This window comes from Poromitra crassiceps (assembly GCF_964638095.1).
Source record: "Poromitra crassiceps genome assembly, chromosome: 3".
Taxonomy (NCBI): Eukaryota; Metazoa; Chordata; class Actinopteri; order Beryciformes; family Melamphaidae; genus Poromitra; species Poromitra crassiceps.
Genome location: NC_139625.1, coordinates 79,547,894 through 79,572,024, shown reverse-complemented (window position 1 = coordinate 79,572,024; position 24,131 = coordinate 79,547,894). Strand labels below are relative to the sequence as shown.

General features: G+C 44.6%; 1 protein-coding gene across 1 annotated transcript; it reads left to right on the top strand.

Moving 5' to 3' along the window:
• The first annotated feature begins 1,014 nt into the window (after nucleotides 1-1,014).
• Nucleotides 1,015-23,595, top strand: setdb2 (SET domain bifurcated histone lysine methyltransferase 2). The gene is made up of 12 exons (XM_083632720.1): nucleotides 1,015-1,830; nucleotides 3,997-4,110; nucleotides 6,227-6,349; nucleotides 7,471-7,646; nucleotides 8,109-8,399; nucleotides 9,957-10,306; nucleotides 15,985-16,154; nucleotides 16,729-16,946; nucleotides 18,165-18,207; nucleotides 18,929-19,095; nucleotides 21,513-21,601; nucleotides 23,407-23,595. The coding sequence occupies exons 1-12, from the start codon at nucleotides 1,797-1,799 to the stop codon at nucleotides 23,543-23,545; spliced, it is 1,914 nt and encodes a 637-aa protein (XP_083488846.1). The 5' UTR covers nucleotides 1,015-1,796; the 3' UTR covers nucleotides 23,546-23,595.
• The last annotated feature ends 536 nt before the right edge of the window (nucleotides 23,596-24,131 follow it).

Below are 24,131 nucleotides of genomic sequence, written 5' to 3'. Positions count from 1 at the left end.
CTCTCAGCCCCTCACCCAAAACCTCTCAGCCTCCACCCAAAACCTCTCAGCCCCTCACCCAAAACCTCTCAGCCTCCACCCAAAACCTCTCAGCCCCCATCCAAAAACTCTCAGCCCCCCACCCACAACCTCTCAAACCTCGACCCAAAACCTCTCAGCCCCCACCCAAAACCTCTCAAACCTTGACCCAAAACCTCTCAGCCCCCACCTAAAACCTCTTAACCCCCCCACCCACAACCTCTCAAACCTCGACCTAAAACCTCTCAGCCCCCACCTAAAACCTCTTAACCCCTCCACCCAAAACCTCTCAAACCTCGACCCAAAACCTCTCAGCCCCCACCTAAAACCTCTTAACCCCCCCACCCAAAACCTCTCAAACCTCAACCCAAAACCTCTCAGCCCCCACCCACAACCTCTCAAACCTTGACCCAAAACCTCTCACCCCCCACCTAAAACCTCTTAACCCCCCCACCCAAAACCTCTCAAACCTCCACCCAAAACCTCTCAGCCCCCACCTAAATCCTCTTAACCCCCCCACCCAAAACCTCTCAAACCTCGACCCAAAACCTCTCAGCCCCCACCCACAACCTCTCAAACCTCGACCTAAAACCTCTCAGCCCCCACCCAAAACCTCTTAACCCCCCCACCCAAAACCTCTCAACCCTTGACCCTAAACCTCTCAAACCTCCATCCAAACCCTCGCACCTACCCAAAACCTCTCAGCGCCCCACCCAAAGACGCAATACAAATTTCGGACTTGTCGGACAATAAAGTGAAATCCAATCTAATCGAAAATATTGAATTAAGAAATGTAACTTTATGGATGTTAAATTTCCCCAATAAATTGAAACAGTGTATGTTTTAAGTAAGCAGCTACATCGACTCTCCACTGTGTCTCTGGTGTGAGAGAGAGTGGGAGGTGGCCATGGAGGAAATGGCGTAAGGATTCAGAGGGAGAATCTGAAAATGAAGATTTGAGGTGTCTGGAGAACAAGCGAGTGTCTCAAGTGTTTCGGGCGAGTCTTCCCAGAAGATTAAGAAAGTGAAGAAAGACGAGCCGGGGCCTTACTGTAGGCCTATTTGGTTGGAATGAAAGCATTGTGCAGAGTTGATGGAGTGTTCAGTAATCCACATGAGGTGGGGAAGTGTGTGCAAGGAAGTGTGGGAGCAGTGAAGTCTGTCAAGATAACTAGAAGTGGAATTGTTATTATTTATTGTGTGTCGAAGAAGCAGGGTTTGAAAGGTCTAGATATTATTAGGTTTGACTCTTGTAAGGTGGAGTGTTTCCAACTTGGAACGGGTCCAGTGAAGAAAGGAGTGATTAGTGGAGTGCCAATATGTGTTGACGTTGAATAATTTGAAGAAGTGGAAGGTGTATTTGAGGCGAAGAGAATGAGTTGGTTTAGAGATGGTGTGTTTGTCTTTTGAAGTTAAGTTAGTTAACGAATTGAAGGTCTAACAACCAAGAACACGGTTTAGCGCTGTTAACGTTAGCTAACGGTTAGCCGTTAGTTGAGGCTAGCAGTACCACCCAAACGGTTAGCCTAGCTGCACCTTAGCTTAGTTCAGTGGCTGCACCGCAGTGAATGGATGATGAATGATAGCTAATCACATGTAACGTTAGCTAAGCTGTGTAACGTCGTTCTTCTGTTAACGTTAGTTGGTCCAATGACGAGCTCGCTGACCTAAACTGCAGGCGTCTCTACGTCCAAGTAGTTAAACTCTGTGCTGCTAAGCTGCAGAGATCAGCTCTATTGTTGTTAGCCTGGTAGCTAACCTAGCTGCCTGCAGTGGAGATGGAAGCAACGATGTTAGAATCAGAAGATGTTGGTAAGAAATGTTTGAATTTAAAAGTGATAAACGGACTGGATTTTGTTGCAAATTCTCTTCTATTTTGAAGGCTCTATTGCTGTGAGCCTCAACCTTTTTCATATCAAGGACCCCGCTAGCCGGGCGCTTCTCGCTCATACAGAGCATGCGCCCGGCGAACGTCAACGCATTTCCCATCAAACAATCGGACCGCTCTCACGTCTAGGTATAAAAATGAACCCTTACCTGAGCCAAAAATGTGAGGTGAAGACACTATCCGATGGTCAACATCCTCTTTTTTTAAATACATATAGTTGCCCTTTCCAAATTGTTGCATAACATCCACTTTTCTGTCTTTGAAAAACCGAAAATCATTCATCTGGAGCAACCCGGAACTACGACTCACTGTTTACTCACTAATGCCCCCCACACTTCCGGAATGGTATTCCACCTACATTTTCGGTTTTTCAAAGACTGAAAAGTGGATGTTGTGCAACAATTTGGAAGAGGCAACTATATGTGTTTAAAAGAAGAGGATGTTGGGCATCGGATAGCGTCTTCACTTCAGGTAAGGGTTCATTTTTATACCTAGAGGTGAGAGCGGCACGATTGTTTGATGGGTAAATGGCCTGCATTTATATAGCGCTTTTATCCAAAGCGCTTTACAATCAGTAGGTAGTCTACATTCACCCATTCATACACCGATGGCGGCAGGCTGCCACGCAGGGTGCCTACACACCATCGGGAGCAAGGAGGGTTAAGTGTCTTGCCCAAGGACACAACGACAGCAGCTGGGAGGGAGCGGGGATCGAACCGCCAACCCTTGTGTCATTGGCCGACCCGCTCTACCTCCTGAGCTAAGCCGCCCCGATGATGGGAAATGCGTTGACGTTCGCCGGGTGCTAATGCTCGAAGCGCCCGGGGTAAAAGGACCCCTAACTCAAGTTATGCACATTTGAGCCACATATTATTTCTCTTGAACCCAAATCTGAGAATATTTTTGTTGTTAGATGTGATTTAATCCAGAACTGTCTGTATTGTAGGTAGAGATAACAGAATCTATTCAAAAGTGATTCTTCTCTTCTGTTAACTAATTTTAATGCTTACATTTAATAATTCATCAGTTAATATAATCATAATAATAATTGATAGGACTTGTAAAGCGCTTTTCTAAGTACTCAAAGATGTGTTACATTACAAGAACATAAAGAGATAAACATATATATATGAATTATAAAATTTCTACCGAAAATACAAATAAACGTTACAAAGTGAAAGAGGATGGTGGAGGTTAGACCCAACGTGACCCTACTACTGTACTTTGTGTATATATAATATATACACACGTGCAGTATTAGGGTCGTTCAAAACGCTCTCCAACCCGTCTCCGACGTCCGATTGCAGATCCGAAAATATGATAGTCCTCCTACGGAAGCCAGTAATTTAGCCGGGGCGGTTAAAATGATACTGCTGCGTGAAACAACTGTTTAAAAGCAGTCTTTCCACAGCCTGTGCCGTATTTAGGAGAGGAGAAGCTTCCTAGTGCCGACAGGAACCTTGGGAGTTTGAGTTTTTCATGACATGTTTTGCTTCCCGGTTCGACGGTTTTACTACATACAGGTCATGAGGCAACTGAAACTATTTCCCAACAAGAGCAGCACTTGGCGATGGCGGCAAGGAAAAATAGCCCTTTAACGGGGGCAAGAAAACCTTCAGTAGACCTGGCTCTTGGTGGGCGTTCGTTCATCTGCCATGAGCGGTTGGGTTGAGACAGAGAGAGAGAGAGAGATGCACAGTAATGGCAGTAATAATGATAACAACTATAAGTAATAGTAATGCACAGTAGTAATGGGGTGCTTGTACATGTAGCGGCCATTCAAGTGATTTAAGAGTCATTTCACTGTTCTTCCACTAAAGCGATAGTAGCACTGGTAGCAGTAGCTGTGCAGAAATACATTTCACAGTATAATGCAGAATGTGTTAGTTACTACACTGCTGTGAAGGGCGCTATAGAAATAAAGTTTTACTTACTTACACATTCTAATAGTAATATCTTTCCAAATAAATTATGATCGATTGAATATTTTTATGCCACGGTCAGAAATCCCGACACCTGAAAACTGAAGCTGACCCACGACCAATCTATTTGTCAATAACAGAATTGATAATCATTTTTCCTGGTCTCAGAGCGGGCCAGGGCCTTCTGGGCCGAGGCGGAGGTGGATCAAGTTTTTGATGAAATTTCTGAATATCTGCTTCACCTGAAGGCATCCTTCAAGAACAACACTGCTACAGACACAGGTACCTGTATGTCTTATCTGCCTGCCTGCCTGCCTGTCTATCTGACTGACTGTCTGTATTGAACTACCTGAATTTCACACCATGTTAAAGGAGCCTTTGTTCAGCTTGTATTCGATGCAGAACATGTGATGGTAATTCATACATTATGACTGAATTTGTTAGATTTTATTTGAATCATAGGCCTCGTTCAGACTGCCATCTTAAATCTGTTGGGCATATAATCCAGTTTGAATCCAAATTGATTTTAGAAAAGTCTGGACAGCAGAACCCCCTACATGGAATGTTTTTTTTTTTTTACAAATTGGATCCAAAACACATTTGGAGGTGGTTTGAAATACAATTTCAATTGGAGTACTACAGATGCATCTCAGTTTGGATGCTCTGGTCGCTCAAATGACATTTCAAAGGACACACAACGACCACGTCAGATCCAGACTGACGGAAGACAGCAGAGAGAGCGGTGTCAAAGGAGGACATGGAGGACAAACGGACAACAACAGTCCGTGGACAGACGTGGTAGTTACTAGGGATGCACCGTTGGACAATTTTGGCCTATACCGATAACTGATAACTACCGATAACATTGCTGTTATGGCATAACCGATTTTTACCGATGTCGATATGATCTGTATTAAAAGAAATCTACAATGATCCAATTGTGTACATACTGAAACACACATGTAAACACTGTGAATTTGAAAAAGTAATGTTTTAATGTCCTTATTTCCAAAACATTTGGAAAAGCCCATAAATCATAGATTACATTTCCAACATTGTTTCCTCTCAATGTGAAAATTTGAGCTGAAACTGATAACAGGTATTGCTGTTATTTTGCTCATCTGACTGTACCGTTAAAAAATTACTAACATCGACCGATATGATTGCCGATATATCGTTCACGGTTCATCCCTAGTAGTTACTGACGCCTACGTTGTTACCACAACAACCCATGCAGATAGGTTGGTCATATCAAATCTGATCTGATCAATGGCAAATGACAGTGTGGACAGAATGTCTTAAAGATCTGATTTGAGAAACAAATTGCATTTGCCTGCAGTCTGAACAAGGCCGGTGTGGGTGTGTGGGTGGGTGTGTGTGTGGGTGTGGGTGTGGGTGGGTGGGTGGGTGTGGGTGGGTGCACGTGCCATGCATACAAAGGGCTTTACATGTAAGCATTTAGATGGCAAATGACAGTGTGGACAGAATGTCTTAAAGATCTGATTTGAGAAACAAATTGCATTTGCCTGCAGTCTGAACAAGGCCGGTGTGGGTGTGTGGGTGGGTGTGTGTGTGTGTGTGTGTGGGTGTGGGTGTGGGTGTGGGTGTGGGTGGGTGGGTGGGTGGGTGGGTGTGGGTGGGTGCACGTGCCATGCATACAAAGGGCTTTACATGTAAGCATTTAGATGGCTTTACATTTTTAAACATTCTATTGTGAAGTCGAGCATGTTTAGTCTGTGTAGTAACGATTCTGATATGTTCTCTAATAATCCAGCTAACACTCCTGATCTTGTTGTTGTCAATGAAAATCGTAGAGAGGTGTTTGTTCTAGAGGTTGGCTGTACCTTTGACCACAGCCTAGAGGAGGCCTTTCTAACCAAGATGCTGAAATATCAACAGCTGGAACAGACCATTTCACAGCTGGGCTGGGCTACAATTGTAAACTTCTAGTTTTCATATTTGGCAGCCTGGGTCATACGCTGGTTGTGAGAGGCCTTCAGATGGCTGGTCTCCCTAAGAGAAGGGCCAAGCAGTTAGCGAGGTATTGTTCAATATCTGCTGTTATCTGTGTCGGCTCAATATTGAGGAGGCGCTGCTTTTTGTACCCATGAAGTGGATACTGACCGTTATCATGTCTTACAGTATAACTGTATTTGTCGACCTGCCATTGTCATCATCCCGTGTGTTGTTATCCTATGTGTAGCCTATGCATTATTGTGGTTGCCGTTTGGGCACTTATGTAACTGATTGACTCCCAATATTTGATTGCACTATTAGTGTTTGTCGTTTTACATACTTGTATTTATATGGACATAAATAAATTATTCAAAAGTGTGTGTGTGTGTGTGTGTGTGTGCGTGTGCGTGCGCGTGTGTGTGTGGTGGTGTTGTGTGGTCAGAGTGTGTGCAGGGCTGGAAGCTGCTGGCCCTGCTGGACTGTCCTGAGCCTGAGGAGGATGTTGTGCCGCACGACGTGTCTGTGATGCAGGTGGTCATCGGCTCAGCTGGACTCACTGTTACAGGTAACCTGTCACTACATGAACATGAGCATGAATCCACATGTAGGTGAAGCACACGTGCCTGCCCTTGCACTAAATTGAATAATGTAACAGTGTTAATATAGCTATCAATACCTTATGGCAAATTATCATTGCAAAAAAATGAAACAAGAAACAAAAAACAGTCTTTATCAGTCCTCGTCTCCAACTTCCGAGTCGGAATGCATGAATGTTTGAGTCCAAGTACAAGTCATCGGTGCTCAAGTCCAAGTCAAGTCACGAGTCCTGAAAATGTGTCCAGAACTCAGACTGGAGTCTGTGTCCAGAACTCAGACTGGAGTCTGTGTCCGACTCGACTCGACACACGCACGCATGAGTGACTCAGAGCTGCTGGTCGCAGCTAATAATGACTCTGTGTTGTGTTAGATCCAGTGTTTAGTTAACATTAGCTAGTCTCAGTACTGCAGCAATAATTAAGTATAACTACTAGGGGTGTCACGATATTTCGTTGCACGATATATCGCGATATCGAAACGTCACGATATGTGTATCGTCAGAAAAAATTTATATCGTAAAAAAAAAATGTTTTTTTTTTTTTTTGCTCCTCAATAATAATAGAACAAATTTAGCAGAATCAACATGCATGAGTGAGGGGGAAGACTACTACTGGCATGGCAAAACAGCTCAAGGGGTACATAAGATTACATAAGTTTAGGGACCATTGAGCATGAGTTATTTAAGAAATAGATTGTATACTTTATTTTTCTTTCACCATGCAACAAACATTTAGCTTGTGACAGTGTGACACATTCTATTGCAAGAGAAGCATTATCTTCCATGTTGTTTTATAGTTATTATAATAACAATTTCCAAAAACAGCATTTGTTTTGTATTTTGTGTATTGTATTTTGTGTATACCGTTGTGGATTTCAACGGTACTCACATGGTTAAATAAATTATAAATAAATACATAAAAATTATTTACTTTTGTTAAAAAGAATATTGTTAAAATATCGTATCATATCGTTATCGTGAACCCAATATCGTGTATCGTATCGTATCATGAAATTAGTGTATCGTGACACCCCTAATAACTACTGTATAATTATTTCATGTTAATTAACTGTTTCCTGTTAACTGTGCAGAGTTGTTGCCAGGGAAACCGTCAGAGCAGAGCCGGCCCCCCTCCTCCTCTCCCTCCCCCTCCCCCTCCCACTCCCCCTCCCTGGAGGCTCCGCCCCCCTCTGCAGGCAGCAGAGACGGCCTGCTCGCCCCGCTGATGCCCGTCCAGCTCAGCTACCGGCCGCACAACTGCAGCACGGTACGTCCCGCAACACAACCTACCATGTCTCAGTTACCGGCTGCACGACTGCAGCACGGTAGTCCCGCAACACAACCTACCATGTCTCAGTTACCGGCTGCACAACTGCAGCACGGTACGTCCCACAACACAACCTACCATGTCTCAGTTACCGGCTGCACGACTGCAGCACGGTAGTCCCGCAACACAACCTACCATGTCTCAGTTACCGGCTGCACAACTGCAGCACGGTACGTCCTGCAACACAACCTACCATGTCTCAGTTACCGGCTGCACGACTGCAGCACGGTATGTCCCACAACACAACCTACCGTGTTACTTTTTTTTTTCAGACCCCTGATTTTTCTCCCATTTTCCACCTACCATGTTACCATTATCCTGTCCAAAATAATCACAATCAACGATATTATCGCAATAATAATCAAAATATGCTTAAAGCTTTCTCTGCTCTCCGCCCTCCAGGCCTGCCTGCCCAGCTTGCCTAGCTTGCCCCAGGCCACCCCTCCGTTCTGGGGTCAGAACCCTCTGAAGGTGCCTCTGCTGTGCGGCTTCCGCAGGCTGACCGCCACGCCGATGCTATCGCCCAGCGGGGGCGGAGTCTGGGATTGGGAGGGGGAGGAGTCAGCCTGCCTGGAGGAAGAGGACGCGGGTGGCTGGGACGTGGTCTACAAGGCGCCGTGCGGACACAGCCTCCGCAGCCATGACGATGTGATGCGTTTCCTGTTAGCCACCGAGAGCTATGGCATCCTGCAGGTTTGTTTTGATGCTGCCTTCAGGGCCTTCAAGGAAGTCGGAAATACAAGTTTCCACATATTGAATAAGTGGTTTTGGTCGGAAATAAGAACAGAATGATTCCTGTATCAAACTCTTTTCTCAGTTTAGAACTTTTTCTCCAGTTTAGAACATTTTTTTTTTTTATGTTTTTTTATGTTTTTTTCCCGATTTTTTATCCCATTTTTATCCCCCGTTTAGTGCTCATTTGAATTACTCAATCCTGGTTGCTACTCCATCCTCTGCCGATCTGGGGAGAGCCGAGACTGATTCCATGCATCCTCCGAGACATGGGCAGTCAAGTCAGCCGCTTCTTTTCACCTGCCCGAGGAAGCTTCACCGGTAGGACATAGCACGTGGGAGGTTCACGCTATTCCAACCAGTTCCCCTCCCTCTGAACAGGCGCCCTTAACGATCAGAGGAAGAACCATATAAGCAACCAGGATGTTGCATGTTTTTGTGAAGGGGGTTCCTATATGAAGGAGACCCCCGGGAGGCACGGGGAGAACATGCAAACTCCACACAGAAAGGCCATTTTGCCGACCCCCACCCGGGTGGTGGGCACTCGAGGACATGCGGACGGGCACGCATTCCTTCAGTGTTCACATCGGCCCAGGTGGGAATCGAACCCACGACCTTCGAGCTGTGAGGCGATAGTGCTTACCACTGCACCAGTTTAGAACATTTTTATGTCGACTACACACATGTACATTTTTGTGACTGCATCTTGCATAGTTTTGCATAGTATTGCATAGTATCGCACTGACAAAATCTGTCCACAGACAGACAGACTGACGTATAAACACCTGGCAAAGTACTCAGGCTGCTTCTGTGGTAGTTCCCGCTGCACGTGTCTCCAGGACCACATTTTGCCATGATGACACACACACACACACACACAAACACAAACACACACACTCTCACAAGGTGAATACAATAGCAGCCCCGCTGTGGCGGCTGGTAATAAAGAAAATAAATACTGTAATACTGTAGTTTTAAACAGTTTTTTCCATTGTCATGTATTATAAGACCCACAATTATCACTGTAAGTGGACTCCTCATTACTATAAGCAAATTATTCAAACAGCATGTGTATAGGAATTATACCAACCTTTTTAATGCATATAAGCGGTTTCCACTGTAGTGGTATAGTCAGTAGTAGTTGTTGTGTATCATTGTTCAGTGAACTGAACTCACTACAATCAATAGTACAAGATCATTGCACTTGCTTTTAGCCATCTGCTTCTTGATATATGTCCTTACTGTTTTTAGCCATTTACTTTTTAATATATGTCACCGTAAATATTGTAAATATTACTCTATTTTAGGATTGGTGTGATGTGTATAATTGTATTATTTGTTTCTATGTTTTTCTTTAGGTCCATTTGTTTTGTATTTGCCTTTATGCTGCCTCTTGGCCAGGTCGTCATTGTAAATGAGAACTGGTTCTCAATTGACCTACCTGCTTAAATAAAAGTTAAATAAATAATAAATAAACTGTTTGAGATATGACTGCTTTTTTTACCCATTTTGCTTCAGGCGGACTTCTTCACCTTTAAACCCGCCGTGCGTCTGGACCCTCCTCGCCTGGCGGGGCCGCGGCGCCCAGAGCTGGACCTGAGCCGGGGGGCGGAGCCTACGCCGGTGGAGCTGTGCACGGGGGAGACCGGTGTCAAGGGTCAGGGGTCAGGTGTCAGGCCCGATGACTTCCGCTACCGCAAAGAGCGCTGGCCCCACGGCTGCTTCCTGACCCGCGGCCCCGCGCTCTTCACCGCCTGCTGCGACTGCACCGACGGCTGCCTGGACACAGAGAGCTGTGCCTGCCTCGCTCTGACCGCCGGGGGGCACCGCTACACACACCACAGACTGACCGAGCCCGTGCCCTCTGGGTAAGACAAGGAAAAGGCCCCTTTAACGAGGAAGAAACCTTGAGCAGACCTGGCTCTTGGTGCGCGTTCATCTGCCATGAGCCATTGGGTTGAGAGAGAGAGAGTAGTGGCAGTAATAACAATGATCAAATCAAAATACCTGAAACTAGAACGACCGCACCGCGGATATATGCCTCCGTCAAACAAGTGAGACTTTGACGTTTGAGCCAAATGTGAAGACATTTCGTCAAGGTGTTACTGAGATATGGCATTACAGAGCTTGAAAATGGTGTTCGTGAGGTCACAGTGACCTTAACCTTTGACCACCAAAATCAGTTCATCCTTGAGTCCAAGTGGACATTTGAGGCAAATTAGATGAAATTCCGTCAAGCCGTTCGTTCCTGAGATATCACCTTAACGAGCATGGAACGAGCGGTAGTGAGGTCACAGTGACCTTGAACTTTGACCACCAAAATCTAATCAGTTCATCCTTGAGTCCAAGTGGACGTTTGAGGCAAATTCGAAGAAATTCCATCAAGACACTCCTGAGATATAGTGTTAACGAGCTTGAAAATGACATTCGAGAGGTCACGGTGACCTTATTTTTTTTATTTATTTTATTTTATTTTTATTTTACCTTTATTTATACAGGGAGAGTCCCTTGAGAGCAAGCTCTCATTTACAAGGGAGCCCTGGTGTACAAAGAACATATACAGCAGTTACAAAATTACAGGTTAACACAGCAGACAATAACAAGCATCAAGAGCATAATTAAATAATTTCAAATAAAACATGAACACACCTTGCGAGGAATGCTTTCTAAAAGTGCTTTAAAAGAAGCAAGCGGGATCAAATTATCCATTTTTAAGTTTTCCTGGAGCACATTCCATCTGTTGGGGGCGAACCAAGAAAAAGCGGTCTTTCCTTGTTCGGTTCGCACCCGTGGGACAGACAGTCTGATATAGGACCGCGATCGTGTTTGATAACCTCCACTGTTACAAGAAAGGAGTGCGGATAAGTAAGGTGGAAGTTTCCCAATTAATGCTTTATAAATAAATATCAGACAGTGCTGATCTCTACGCTCCGACAGGGAGGACCAACCCACATTTTCGTACAGAATACAATGATGTGTACTGAAAGCATCACCTGTAACAAAACGCAGAGCGCTATGATATACAGCATCAAGAGGCTTTAAGACGGATGGAGAGGCATACATGTAAATCACATCACCATAATCAAAAACTGACATTATCAAAGATTGGACAACAGTTTTTGTGGCCAATAGTGAAAAACAAGACTTGTTTCTATACAAAAAGCCGATTTTTCTCCTCAAATTCTTTGTGAGATGTTCTACATGTACATGAAAAGAAAGTTTGGTGTCCAACCAAATACCAAGATACTTATAAGAATGGACTAATTGAATTTGGTCGCCTTGAAGCGTACGGATACACAAATTATCATTTCTGTTTAAAGATCTTGAGAACAACATCCACTTTGTCTTAGTGGAGTTCAAAACTAATTTAAGATCGAACAGGGACCGTTGCAACGAATCAAAAGCGGCCTGCAAAGATAAGACGGCCTGTGCCGGGGTGGGTCCAAAACAATATAAGATTGTGTCGTCCGCGTAATAATGGACATTGCAGAGATCAGAAGGAAGAAAAATGTTATTTATATAAAGAGTGAACAGGATAGGCCCGGAAATGGAACCTTGGGGCACGCCCTTCCCGACGTCCAATGAAATGGATTTGATATTTTCCGCCATTACAGACTGTTTCCTTCCAGTCAGATAGTTAGTAAACCATCTGACTGAGGGGTCGTCTAATCCGATGGCGGACAACTGAGCAATCAGGATGTTGTGATCTACTGTATCGAAGGCCTTGGAGAGGTCTACAAAGAGAGCCGCCCAGTGCTGGCGGCTATCCAGGCCATTCAGAATGTTATTCAAAACAAGGGATGTGGCAGTGACCGTGCTATGGCCGGGTCTAAAACCAGATTGATGAGGCTGAAGAATGTTGTAAGTATCTAGAAATGCACGGAGCTGTACATTCGCCAAGGTTTCAAGCACCTTGGCAAGGCAGCACAATTTAGAAATGGGACGGTAATTATTTAGATCGCTCAAGTCACCACCTTTAAAGAGGGGTGTAACTTGAGCGGTTTTCCATATGGCCGGGATCTCGCCCGTGACAAATGTTAAATTAAATATATGGGCAATTGAGGGGGCGACCAGGTCAGCGCCAAGGCGTAAAAGGAACGGTGGAATGTCGTCCTCACCCTTGGATTTCCTGGTGTTCAATTTGGAGAGAGCCTCATAAACTTCATGACTACTTACTGGTCTGAAGGAAAAACGGTCGTCTGAGGAGGCGGGAATCGCCATCGGAGGCGGGCGGTCGGCTACGAAGGCAGAAGTTGCCAACAGAGGCGGGCGGTCGCTGATGGAGGCGGGGGTCACCGGCGGAGGCGGAGAGTCGGAAACGGAGGCGAGGGTCGCCAACGGAGGCAGGCAATCGCCAGCAGGGTTCGCTAACGAGGGCGGACGGTCGCCAATGGAGGCGGGGGTTGCCAACGGAGGCGGTCGCTCGTTTACAGGGGCGGGGGTCGCCAGCGAGGGCGATCGGTCGCCAACTGGGGCGGGGCTCGCCAGCGGGGGCGGGCGATATCCAGCAGGGGTCGCTAACGAGGGCGGACGGTCGCCAATGGAGGCGGGGGTTGCCAATGGAGGCGGTCGCTCGTTTACAGTGGTGGGGGTCGCCAGCGAGGGCGGACGGTCGCTAATGGAGGCGGGGGTTGCCAATGGAGGTGGTCGCTCGTTTACAGTGGTGGGGGTCGCCAGCGAGGGCGGTCGGTCGCCAACTGGGGCGGGGATCGCCAGCGGAGGCGGGCGATCACCAATGGGGGCGGGGGTCGAGGGGGCCGTGTTATCAGTGAGCCTCTCAAACAAATAGCTCGCGGATACAAAGTGCTGGTTAAAAGTATTGCACATATTAAGTTTGTCTGAGATTATTTTACCATCAACGTTTATCTGGGGGGGGAGAGTAGAGTTAGGTGTGGCTTTGAGAGTTTGAACTGTTTTCCAGAAGTTGGAAGTGTTACAGCTAGCAGCTAGATAATAATCCGCTTTGGCTTTTCTGATTATACAAATGGATTTATTTCTCATTTTCCTAAAGTGAAGCCAATCTGCAGGATCACCAGTTGAGTTAGCATTTGCCCAAGCGGAGTCTTTAAGTCTCCGCTTGACCTTTGAGCACCAAAATCTAATCAGTTCATCCTTGCGTCCAACTCGATGTTTGAGCCAAATTGGAAGAAATTCCGTCAAGCCGCTCCTGAGATATCGCGTTAACGAACATCGTACGGACGGATGAACGTACGGATGGACGGACAACCCGAATCCATAATGCCTCTGGCCTGGCTATTGCTGGTGGAGGCATAAAAACACGCTCAATAGATTCTGTGGGTGCTGAATAGGGGTGCACCGATCGATCGGCACGCAATCTGTATCGTCCGATTTTGACCTCAAATATGTCATCTGCTGCTGCAGATATTTCTTTATTGTCGCCGATTGCATAGCCGATCATGCTGCACGTGAGAAACATGAGGCAGCCCATTTTCATGTCTTCAATGTCTATCGTTTAACTTTCATATTGTGCTCTAACGTTTATATCATTGTGTTGCAAAGCACACGCTTTGCTTTCGTCAGTGTACTCACCTCCACACACCCCACCAGACTGTCAACACACCCCTTGCGTCTTTGAATCACACAAATCAGCTGGTGATTAGAGCAGACTCAGCAGAGAGAAGTTACCTCCAGTCCTCCTGCCTACCGAGGCATTTTGATCCATATTTGCGTGTATCCTTCTAACGTTAATAGCTCCGGTTAGCTTTAGCCGCTTTAGCTTAATCGATAAAATAGTTAACTTGGGTCGAAGTTATTTTTCTTGTGTAACAGGGAAATCCCGGAAAATGGAGTATTTTTGTTGAGTGAACTGAACTGCATTGAACTGGTAACATGGAAATCCCGAAGTGGAATGATTTTTGTTCTTTTATAAATTGAACTGAGGGAACTGGACTACTACTAGCCATTTAGTTCAACACAGTCTTGTGCTCCAATTATCTCACACACAAAAAATCATGTTGGTGGTTTCCTTTAGCCTACAAAATATAAAATATTGATGTAGAAAAAAAAGAAAATGTGCTGCACTTTCAATTTGATGCATGAAATATGTAAAATGGAAACTGTTCTATAATAGACTGCTATAGCTGCTTACAAAATAAATAAATAAATATATATATATATATATATCGGTGATCGGTAATCGGTGATTGGTCGATGATCGGTTGGGCAGATATTTCTCATAGGTGATCGGCAATCGGTGATCGGTGGCAAAAAACGTGATCGGTGCACCCCTAGTGCTGAATCCTCTTCCAACAAATGTCACAGGAAGGAATTACTCCAGGACAGCACTCCATAAGGTTGATATTTTCGTACAGGCAATACAAATATCAAACTTAGATTAGAGTGCTGTCCTGGAGTAATTCCTTTGTGAGTAATAACAATAATACATTAACAACTGTAATACTCTAACAGTAAAACATAAGTGGTAGTAATAGTAAAATGCACTGTGACGATAGTAGTGATGATAGCAACTGTAGTAGTAGTAGTAGTAGTAGTAGCCAGAACAGAGGAGCCAACACAGACACAGGTGGATTTGCATGACAGCTAAGCTAAGTATTTTCTATCTGTGCTCATGAAAAATAAGCTTTGTATTTATCCCTGGTCCGTCCTGTCCTGTAATACCACTTGTACCTCCCAAGAGGCTATAGTGAGTTAGCCTGGGTAAACCCAGCCTCCATGTGACCTCTATGTGCTATCAGTCAGATAGAGGTCACGTGGAGGCTGGGTTTACCCAGGCTAATTGTGAGTCACCGTAGCATTGAGTCTGCTCTCAGTCCAAAAGGAGAGGAAGAAGAAGCCCCCAGTTAGTCAATAAATGCCATAGCAAACAAAACAATTGCTGAAGCTGCCATGAATAAACTACCAAATCTATCAAACTTCTACTTTCTACTTTGTTAGAAAGCTTGAATAATCCACTAACAAATCGCTTACACTTACAGTAACAGACTATATACCCAGTATGCTCGGTTACATTACGAACGTCAATAACATGATTCATACAGATTTGGATGATGATTTTCTGCCATTTATTTTTCCACAGACAGACAGACCCTAACCCTAACCCAAACCTTGTAAAATGCTTATAAAAATAGTTTTACTTGGTCAAAACTAAGAAATACAAATAAAAACAAAAAAATCAGTTTTTGTTTGTTTTTTCCTAAGTGAAATGTTATATTAATGGTCTCCTAATTCGAAATATAGCTGAATCGCTTGGTTTGACCAAGTAAAACTATTTTTATATGCATTTTACAAAATGTCTATGGAAAAATAAATAGATGAAATCCCTTCGTTTGTATGCATAACCCGTAAGATGGAGTGACTTTATCGCTCTATGGAGGAGGGTGGTAGGAGGTGAAATCAAATGCTGCCCCCTGTTAGTTTGGTGCATCTGGCCAAGAATTGCACATTGTACCTTTTAAACATGTGAATATTGTGACATGGGAAATGTAGCCACAATTTAGCTGTTAGTGTAACTGTGTGTGTCTGTGTGTGCGTGCATGTCTGTGTGTGTGTGTGTGTGTGTGTGTAGGTTGTTTGAATGTGGTCCGTGGTGTGGCTGTGAGCGCTCTCTCTGTCAGAACCGTGTGGTCCAGCGGGGGCTCAGAGTCCGGCTCCAGGTCTTCCACACCGCCGGCCGCGGCTGGGGCGTGCGTTGCCGTGATGACCTGGACCGCGGCACCTTCGTCTGCACCTACGCAGGTAACTGTGGACTCTGTGTGTGTGTGTGTGTGTGTGTGTAAAGAGACAGCTGTGCACGTTTATGCGCAGCAGTAATTTTTCAAATATTTACGGTGAATTTTCCATTTAGTTATTATGACACTAATGTACAGAGACATACAAGATGAGCCTGAGGCAATTAAACACAATTTTCCACAATACACTTCTTTATTTGTGATCAACTTTTTATTGTTGTTGATATCTTGTATGCATACATACAAATTACAATAAGAACGACAAAACACATTAACAGCACTGTCTCTCTGCCTCTCTCCCAGTTCAATTCAAAGAGGCTTTATAGGCATGGCCAATACAGTACTGTACAGTATTGCACATAGTATGATATGGTAGTACAAACGGGGGGAAATACAATTTGTAACATATAAACAAACTAAAAACATCATGTTACTGTAATGTCGTACAGGTAGTTGAAACAACCACCATGTCAACAATATCTTGTGATGAAATATACATTGTATTCTCTCATACATTAATTTTCACTCTGTCTCTCTCTTCCCCCTCCTCTCTTTTGTCCCCCCCCCCCCCCCCCCCCCAGGTATAGTCCTGAGGAGAGCCCAGACAGCAGTAGACCCCCCTCAGCCTAAGCGGAGCAGAGCTGATCTGGGGTCAGACGATGAGGTGGAGGTGGTCACTGAGTGGCTGGCCCCGCCTGTTTTGCAGGGGCGGAGCAACCTGCTGGAGTCTCCGCCCACCTCGCCTCCCCTGCACGTCCCAGTCATCCAGAGGCCCACAGACGCCCCAGACAGAGAGAAGGTGCGTCACCGTGTCAGCATCATCAGCTCTGTGAACAGCTGACTGTGTTTCTGTCCGTCTCAACAGAATTTAAACTCTCCTAAGCCCCGCCCCTTTCCGCTCTGTGCCCAAATAACAGTTGAGCAAACTTGGTACCCGACAGAACCTCGGTCAACTTTCCCCGCTGATTAACGATGAACAATAAAATTACAATACGACATTTCTAAACAAAAACAACTATCAGCACCAACAGTCATACTACCAAATACCTTAATCAGGCTCCCGCCAAACTCTTCATTCTCTCTCTCTTTCTCTCTCAATTCAATTCAAAGGGTTATTGGCATGAGAAACATACGTTTGCAAAGCAAACAAAAAAATGTCCGTACAAACAATTAAAGATATAGTAGAATAAAGCAGCATGTAAACAGCTGTGTTCATGTAACATTGTGATCAAATATAATATACATAAGAGTAGGTAAAGTTAACTTAACCATGTGCTTACAATTAAAGATACCTATATCTCCATTCTCCATATATAGGTGTAGTATAGCTATCTCTTTCTCTTGACCGCACATTGCCATCATAGCATTTGCTGCCATATCGCTACAGTAGCATCTGGATCGATCACACATCAGCAAGGAGGACGTCATGATATATTGCCATATAGTGCCTGCGCTCCTATTGGCTAGCGTGTGCTCATTTGTTACTCTGGGACAGTTTAACTGAGCGGTCTGAGCCAGTCAGAGCCCTGAAGCCCCGCCCCACTGTGATGTGATGTGTGTATGTAGCAAACAACCCTTGGTCACTTGTTCAGTCAAAGTTTGGTAATGTTGAACGTGTCCAAATTGCACCAAATCCGACACTGCACTTCCTCGGGTCCCCAGCAGCACACCCGCCAAGTGTGAAGGCGATCGGACGGTTCTTGAGATATGGGAAGGACAGACAGAGAGACACACACACGGACAGGCGCACGCACGCACACACACACACACACACACACACACACACACACACACACACACACACACACACACACACACACACACACACACACACACACACACACACACACACACACACACACACACACACACACACAGTGATTCCTGGCCTTATAATTAGATTAGAAAGTGCTAGCCTGCAGATAATCTGGCCACTCGCCTGTTTTGGGCTTTTCCATTCATCTCCACTGAATTTAAAACTTTTTTTAAATGTTTTTATTTTCCTGTCTGGGTGCAGGCGGCGCTGCGGGGAAGCCAGGAGCCGAAGCCTGCAGCACCAGGTACAACACTAACCACGACACCAACCAAACCCACTGATGTTCACTTTTACATTATTGTGATGCAAAACTGGATAGTTCCTTAAATAATAATAATACTTATTATATATGTAAGGGATAATGTATAGTGAGGCGGTGATTACGGGGGAAATAATGACCGACAGGTGAATGATTGAGCCCGACGCGCAGCGGAGGGCTCAATCATTCACCTGAAGGTCATTATTTCCCAGTAATCACCGCCTCACTATACATTATCCCGCTTAGAATACGGCCTACAACTAAATCATTCAATAATCTGACAAAAATAATTATTCAAATAGATTTTTTAATAGCGTTTTCAACGACAAAGCGGTTTCATTCGTAATTGGCACACAAGACACCACAGCTGCAACTGGTTGGCCTAATTAGTAGTGTCTGGTGACAAAAGGCTCTTATCAACTGATTAATCCAGGTGTGGCAGAGCAGCGGTCGGTTGTCGAGAAATAATGACCGGTGAATCTTGTTGATTGACCAATCAGAATCGAGTATTCAAGAGAGCCGTGTTCTAACTAAATATATACACACATACATACAATGTTTTTTCTAGTATTTTTCGGTTTAGGCACCAGTACCATTTTAAAAGTATCGTTTTAGCAGAAAAATAGAAACGATCCTCATCCCTACCGGTGACGGTGTCAGAATCCATCCACTGCATGCTTTCTCTCTTCCTGTTTGGACGGGTCAGCTGACCAATCACAGGGCCAGAAGGCGGTTGCCAGGACGACAGCGAGCTCCCGGGCAGGGGCTAAGGAAGAGACATGTGCGGGTCAGAAGAGCCTGAAGAGAGCCAGGAGCGAGGACGTTTACTTCCTGGACGCCAGCAAGGAGGGCAATGTGGCACGCTTCATCAATGTAGGTTCAACAGTGAGGGCAACATGGCACGCTTCATCAATGTAGGTTCAACAGTGAGGGCAACATGGCACGCTTCATCAATGTAGGTTCAACAGTGAGGGCAACATGGCACACTTCATCAATGTAGGTTCAACAGTGAGGGCAACATGGTACGCTTCATCAATGTAGGTTCAACAGTGAGGGCAACATGGCATGCTTCATCAATGTAGGTTCAACAGTGAGGGCAACATGGCACGCTTCATCAATGTAGGTTCAACAGTGAGGGCAACATGGTACGCTTCATCAATGTAGGTTCAACAGTGAGGGCAACATGGCACACTTCATCAACGTAGGTTCAACAGTGAGGGCAACATGGCACGCTTCATCAACGTAGGTTCAACAGTGAGGGCAACATGGCACACTTCATCAACGTAGGTTCAACAGTGAGGGCAACATGGCATGCTTCATCAATGTAGGTTCAACAGTGAGGGCAACATGGTACGCTTCATCAATGTAGGTTGAACAGTGAGGGCAACATGGTACGCTTCATCTACATAGGTTCAACAGTGAGGGCAACATGACACGCTTCATCAACGTAGGTTCAACAGTGAGGGCAACATGGCACACTTCATCAACGTAGGTTCAACAGTGAGGGCAACATGGCACGCTTCATCAATGTAGGTTCAACAGTGAGGGCAACATGGCATGCTTCATAAATGTAGTTTCAACAGTGAGGGCAACATGGCACACTTCATCAACGTAGGTTCAACAGTGAGGTCAACATGGCACGCTTCATCAATGTAGGTTCAACAGTGAGGGCAACATGACACGCTTCATCAACGTAGGTTCAACAGTGAGGGCAACATGGCACACTTCATCAACGTAGGTTCAACAGTGAGGGCAACATGGCACGCTTCATCAATGTAGGTTCAACAGTGAGGGCAACATGGTACGCTTCATCAACATAGGTTCAACAGTGAGGGCAACATGGTATGCTTTATCAATGTAGGTTCAACAGTGAGGGCATCATGGCACGCTTCATCAATGTAGGTTCAACAGTGAGGGCAACATGGCACACTTCATCAACGTAGGTTCAACAGTGAGGGCAACATGGCACGCTTCATCAATGTAGGTTCAACAGTGAGGGCAACATGGCACACTTCATCAATGTAGGTTCAACAGTGAGGGCAACATGGCACACTTCATCAACGTAGGTTCAACAGTGAGGGCAACATGGCACGCTTCATCAATGTAGGTTCAACAGTGAGGGCAACATGGTACGCTTCATCAACGTAGGTTCAACAGTGAGGGCAACATGGTACGCTTCATCAATGTAGGTTCAACAGTGAGGGCAACATGGCACACTTCATTAATGTAGGTTCAACAGTGAGGGCAACATGGCACGCTTCATCAATGTAGGTTCAACAGTGAGGGCAACATGACACGCTTCATCAATGTAGGTTCAACAGTGAGGGCAACATGACACACTTCATCAATGTAGGTTCAACAGTGAGGGCAACATGGCACGCTTCATTAACATATTAAACAATGAGTTCATACCAAGAGGACCTGGGCGCATCTCTATGGAGATTTCAGCAGCGGAAGTTGCCCGTTCTCCATATCTGGCTGCCAAAACTTTGCTCTGTGCTCCATAAGAGAGTAACCATTATGGATATGATTTGGACTGTGATATTAAAGATCTGTGATATTGTTATTTTGTTATTTGTGTGATGGGAAACCGATATGGACTTACAGGGTCCGTGAGTTTAGTGACCTTATCATGGTATTTTTGTCAGCAGCCTATCATCAAAATATGTATAATGAAGGAGTCCAGCACCCCCTCCCAGAATGTTCCAATGTCCCTGCTACAAGTGAACTACGCACATGGGCAAAGCCAATGCAGATGTTCACACGAAAACGTCACGAAGAAAAACAACCTCCACAGCTGAGATCTCTGTACGGAGATGCCACCATTTTGTCTGTGCCCAGGTCCCTCTTGTTAATACTGTAGATACTGTAGGGCTGTGACAGTGCTGACATTTCCTTACAGTGGTGAAAAAGTAGCACCCCCTGTGGTTTGGTGATTAACTGCAAACCCCAGACACTGCAACTTTTTATATTGTTTATAAACAGTTTATTTTGTATAATGAATGGGCTATTGATATATTTATCAGTATTATGTTTTTAAAAAATCTCAAGAAATTATAAAGACTATAGGAACTATGAGATGAGTGTGTAGGCCTATAAGGCACATTACAATAATTCCATTCAGTAAATTCAGATGAATAGTTTGTTACTGTTTATCATTTAATTGTTGAGCCCCTTTATGCTGTTTTGTGACCAGTTCTTTTGGCTTTGTGCCTGTAATATTTCACATAATAAAGTATACAATAAAATAAGCTAATCATAATGATGCCCTGTGACCTCTGACCCTGCAGCACAGTTGCCATGCCAACCTGTTTGTCCAGAATGTCTTCACCGACTCACATGACCCAGCCTTCCCCCAAATCGCCTTCTTCGCCAGCAGGTCAGCTGCCCTCTCACAGGCCAATCACGGGGGGGTAGTGGGGGATAGTTGTTATTATCAGTTTTTGTGTGTATGTTTTTTTTTTTTTTGTGTGTGTGTGTGTGTGTGTGTGTGTGTGTATGGGGGGGGGGGGGGGGGCTGTCCGACTTACATGTTCTATAGTTCTAAAGTTTCACTGGAATTATGTTGTTAAGGAACGGTTTGGACCAAAACCTATTTCCTGTCAGCTATTGTATATTAGCAACACTGCAACAGGAAATCAACTTTGGTCCATTTAGAACGTTTATGTTGTTAAGTTGAAACTACTCAACTGATTCTAAATATGGCTGAATCGCTTGGTTTGACCAAGTAAAACTATTTTTATAAGCATTTTGCAAAATGTCTATGAAGAAATAAATTGAGAATTCACTTCCTGGGACTTAGGCACTCCAGACAGTTTCACTGGAGTTCTGTTGATAGGGAACAGTTTGCACTCAAGTTTATTTCCTGTCAGCAACAATGACCCTAAAAAGAAGGATAAGACATCACTCAGGTCACAGCGTTAGAAGCATTTATCAATCAAAGGTGAAATGACACAGATATGATGGTGTATAGTGGGACTGACCCTGCCCGCCCCATTCACTTCAATAGAACTGCCCCCAATGCAAGATTCAAACACTGTGATGTGAGTGATGTCTTAACCTTCTTTTTTATGGTCCTTGGTCAGCAACAGGAAGTAAGCCTAAGGCCAATTTAGAATGTTTATGCTGTGAAGTTGAAACTGTCTATCCACCTTATTTTTGAATGCCCCACTGTAAAAAATAATTGTGGGTACAAGGTTCGGTTTAACGTGACTTATTGTTGCAGCTTGCCATTTCCTTTGTTATACTCGGCTGCAGACCCAAATTATAAACCGGAAACTGGAGTACGTTATTAAAGTTATAAATATAGTCACGTTATAAACAACTAACCAACGCTGGGGGTCCATATGGAAACAGTGTTACTCGAAATGGTTAAAAGTTAAATCAATTTGGTCATTCAGTGGCGTTTTACTGCCATGTAAAGTAACTATTACGCTAGCCGCTAGCATTAGCCACAGTAGCCGACTACCCACAATGCATTACGTTATCCCAGCACCCGAATGACACGGCTGTAGAGCAGAATGGCTCTGCTGTAAAATCCTCATAGACGTTTTTTTTGTCAAGTTAAAACAGTGTAAAGATTACACCGGAAGCGGAAGAAGCACCCATCAGGCATCATGGCAACTAGAAATAAGGTGGATAGGAGCACAGAGCGAAAGGGGGCATGCGACTTAGGCATGCTATAGATAGAGTACCAGAGGGATGACATATTTTTGTAGTTGGAAGGTGGAAGTCCCGGACATGTTGGAGCTTCAGGGGAAAAGTGAATGGTGTTTTAGAATGGGGATTTCACTTAAATTCATAAAATAAGGTCTGTGGTTAACAAAAGATTATGGGATTGTTAATTTGTGTTCAGCAGGATAATCTTCACAAACATGAATCCCTTTTATGACTCGCATAAAAAAACGCATTTACATTTCAAAAGTCATAAAATTGAATCACGTTTGTGAAGATTATCCTGCTGAACACAAATTACCACTCCCATAAACTTTTGTTAACCACAGACCTTATTTTATGCATTTAAGTGAAATCCCCATTCTAAAACACCATTCACTTTTCCCCTGAAGATCCAACATACTACTTCCGGACTCACTCCTGCAGTGCTCTATAGGAGCACAGAGCGAAAAGGGGCGTGACTGAGAAAAGATGAATGAATAACCCCTGTGTGTGTATGTGGCCTCTCAGTGTGGTGAAGGCCGGCACCGAGCTGACCTGGGACAGCTCCCCGGACGGGTCCTGTCGCTGCGGGAGCGACGGCTGCCGGGGGCGACCGGCATCAGAGGAGAAGCTGTGTGTTGCGTGTGAGGTCAAAGGTCACGCCTGATGATGTCACTGCTGCTGCTGCTGGTTTTTAAGACATTCCGGACGACAAAACAACTGTCAGAATCTGTATTTTTCTACGATCTTGTTGTAATAAAAGGGTTTGAAAACTCAGTTTGTTGTTTGTTTTTGTGTTTAGTACAAATTGGAGAAGGGGTTGTAGTTGATTCAGTGGTCTATCCTCAGACCATGGTCGCTAACACAAACCACTGTTTACTACCACTAGGCTCCGGCGGGGGTGGTGCTATTGGAATTGGGTTTACCAGTATATCTAGAGCCATATGATTTCCGTAAAACAGATGGAATCATTGAATTTGGTAATAGAAATAGAATGAACTGTCATCATTATCAACACAAGAAAATTTAAAACCCTGTTGGGAAAAGGAGAGGAGAGAAACCAAAAGCTTTGGATGGACAGTGAAACAGAAGGCAATGGAACTTGAGCTAGCTCAATTCAACTTTAGTCCAACAGTACCATTACCAGCAATATCACCTTGGATTCTTCCAGACGCCACAGTCGATTTTACAATATTGGAAAAGAATAAGGATATAGGGAGTTTATTTGTGATTTATATACAGTACATTACCAC

What these genes read in the sequence shown, in the direction of transcription:
- setdb2 (XM_083632720.1), top strand. Translation starts at nt 1,797, where the DNA reads ATGGAAGCAACGATGTTAGAATCAGAAGATGTTG. An exon ending in GGCCGCACAACTGCAGCACG is followed by an intron (nt 7,647 to 8,108) that starts GTACGTCCCGCA and finishes TCCGCCCTCCAG; the next exon opens with GCCTGCCTGCCCAGCTTGCC. An exon ending in CTTCGTCTGCACCTACGCAG is followed by an intron (nt 16,155 to 16,728) that starts GTAACTGTGGAC and finishes CCCCCCCCCCAG; the next exon opens with GTATAGTCCTGAGGAGAGCC.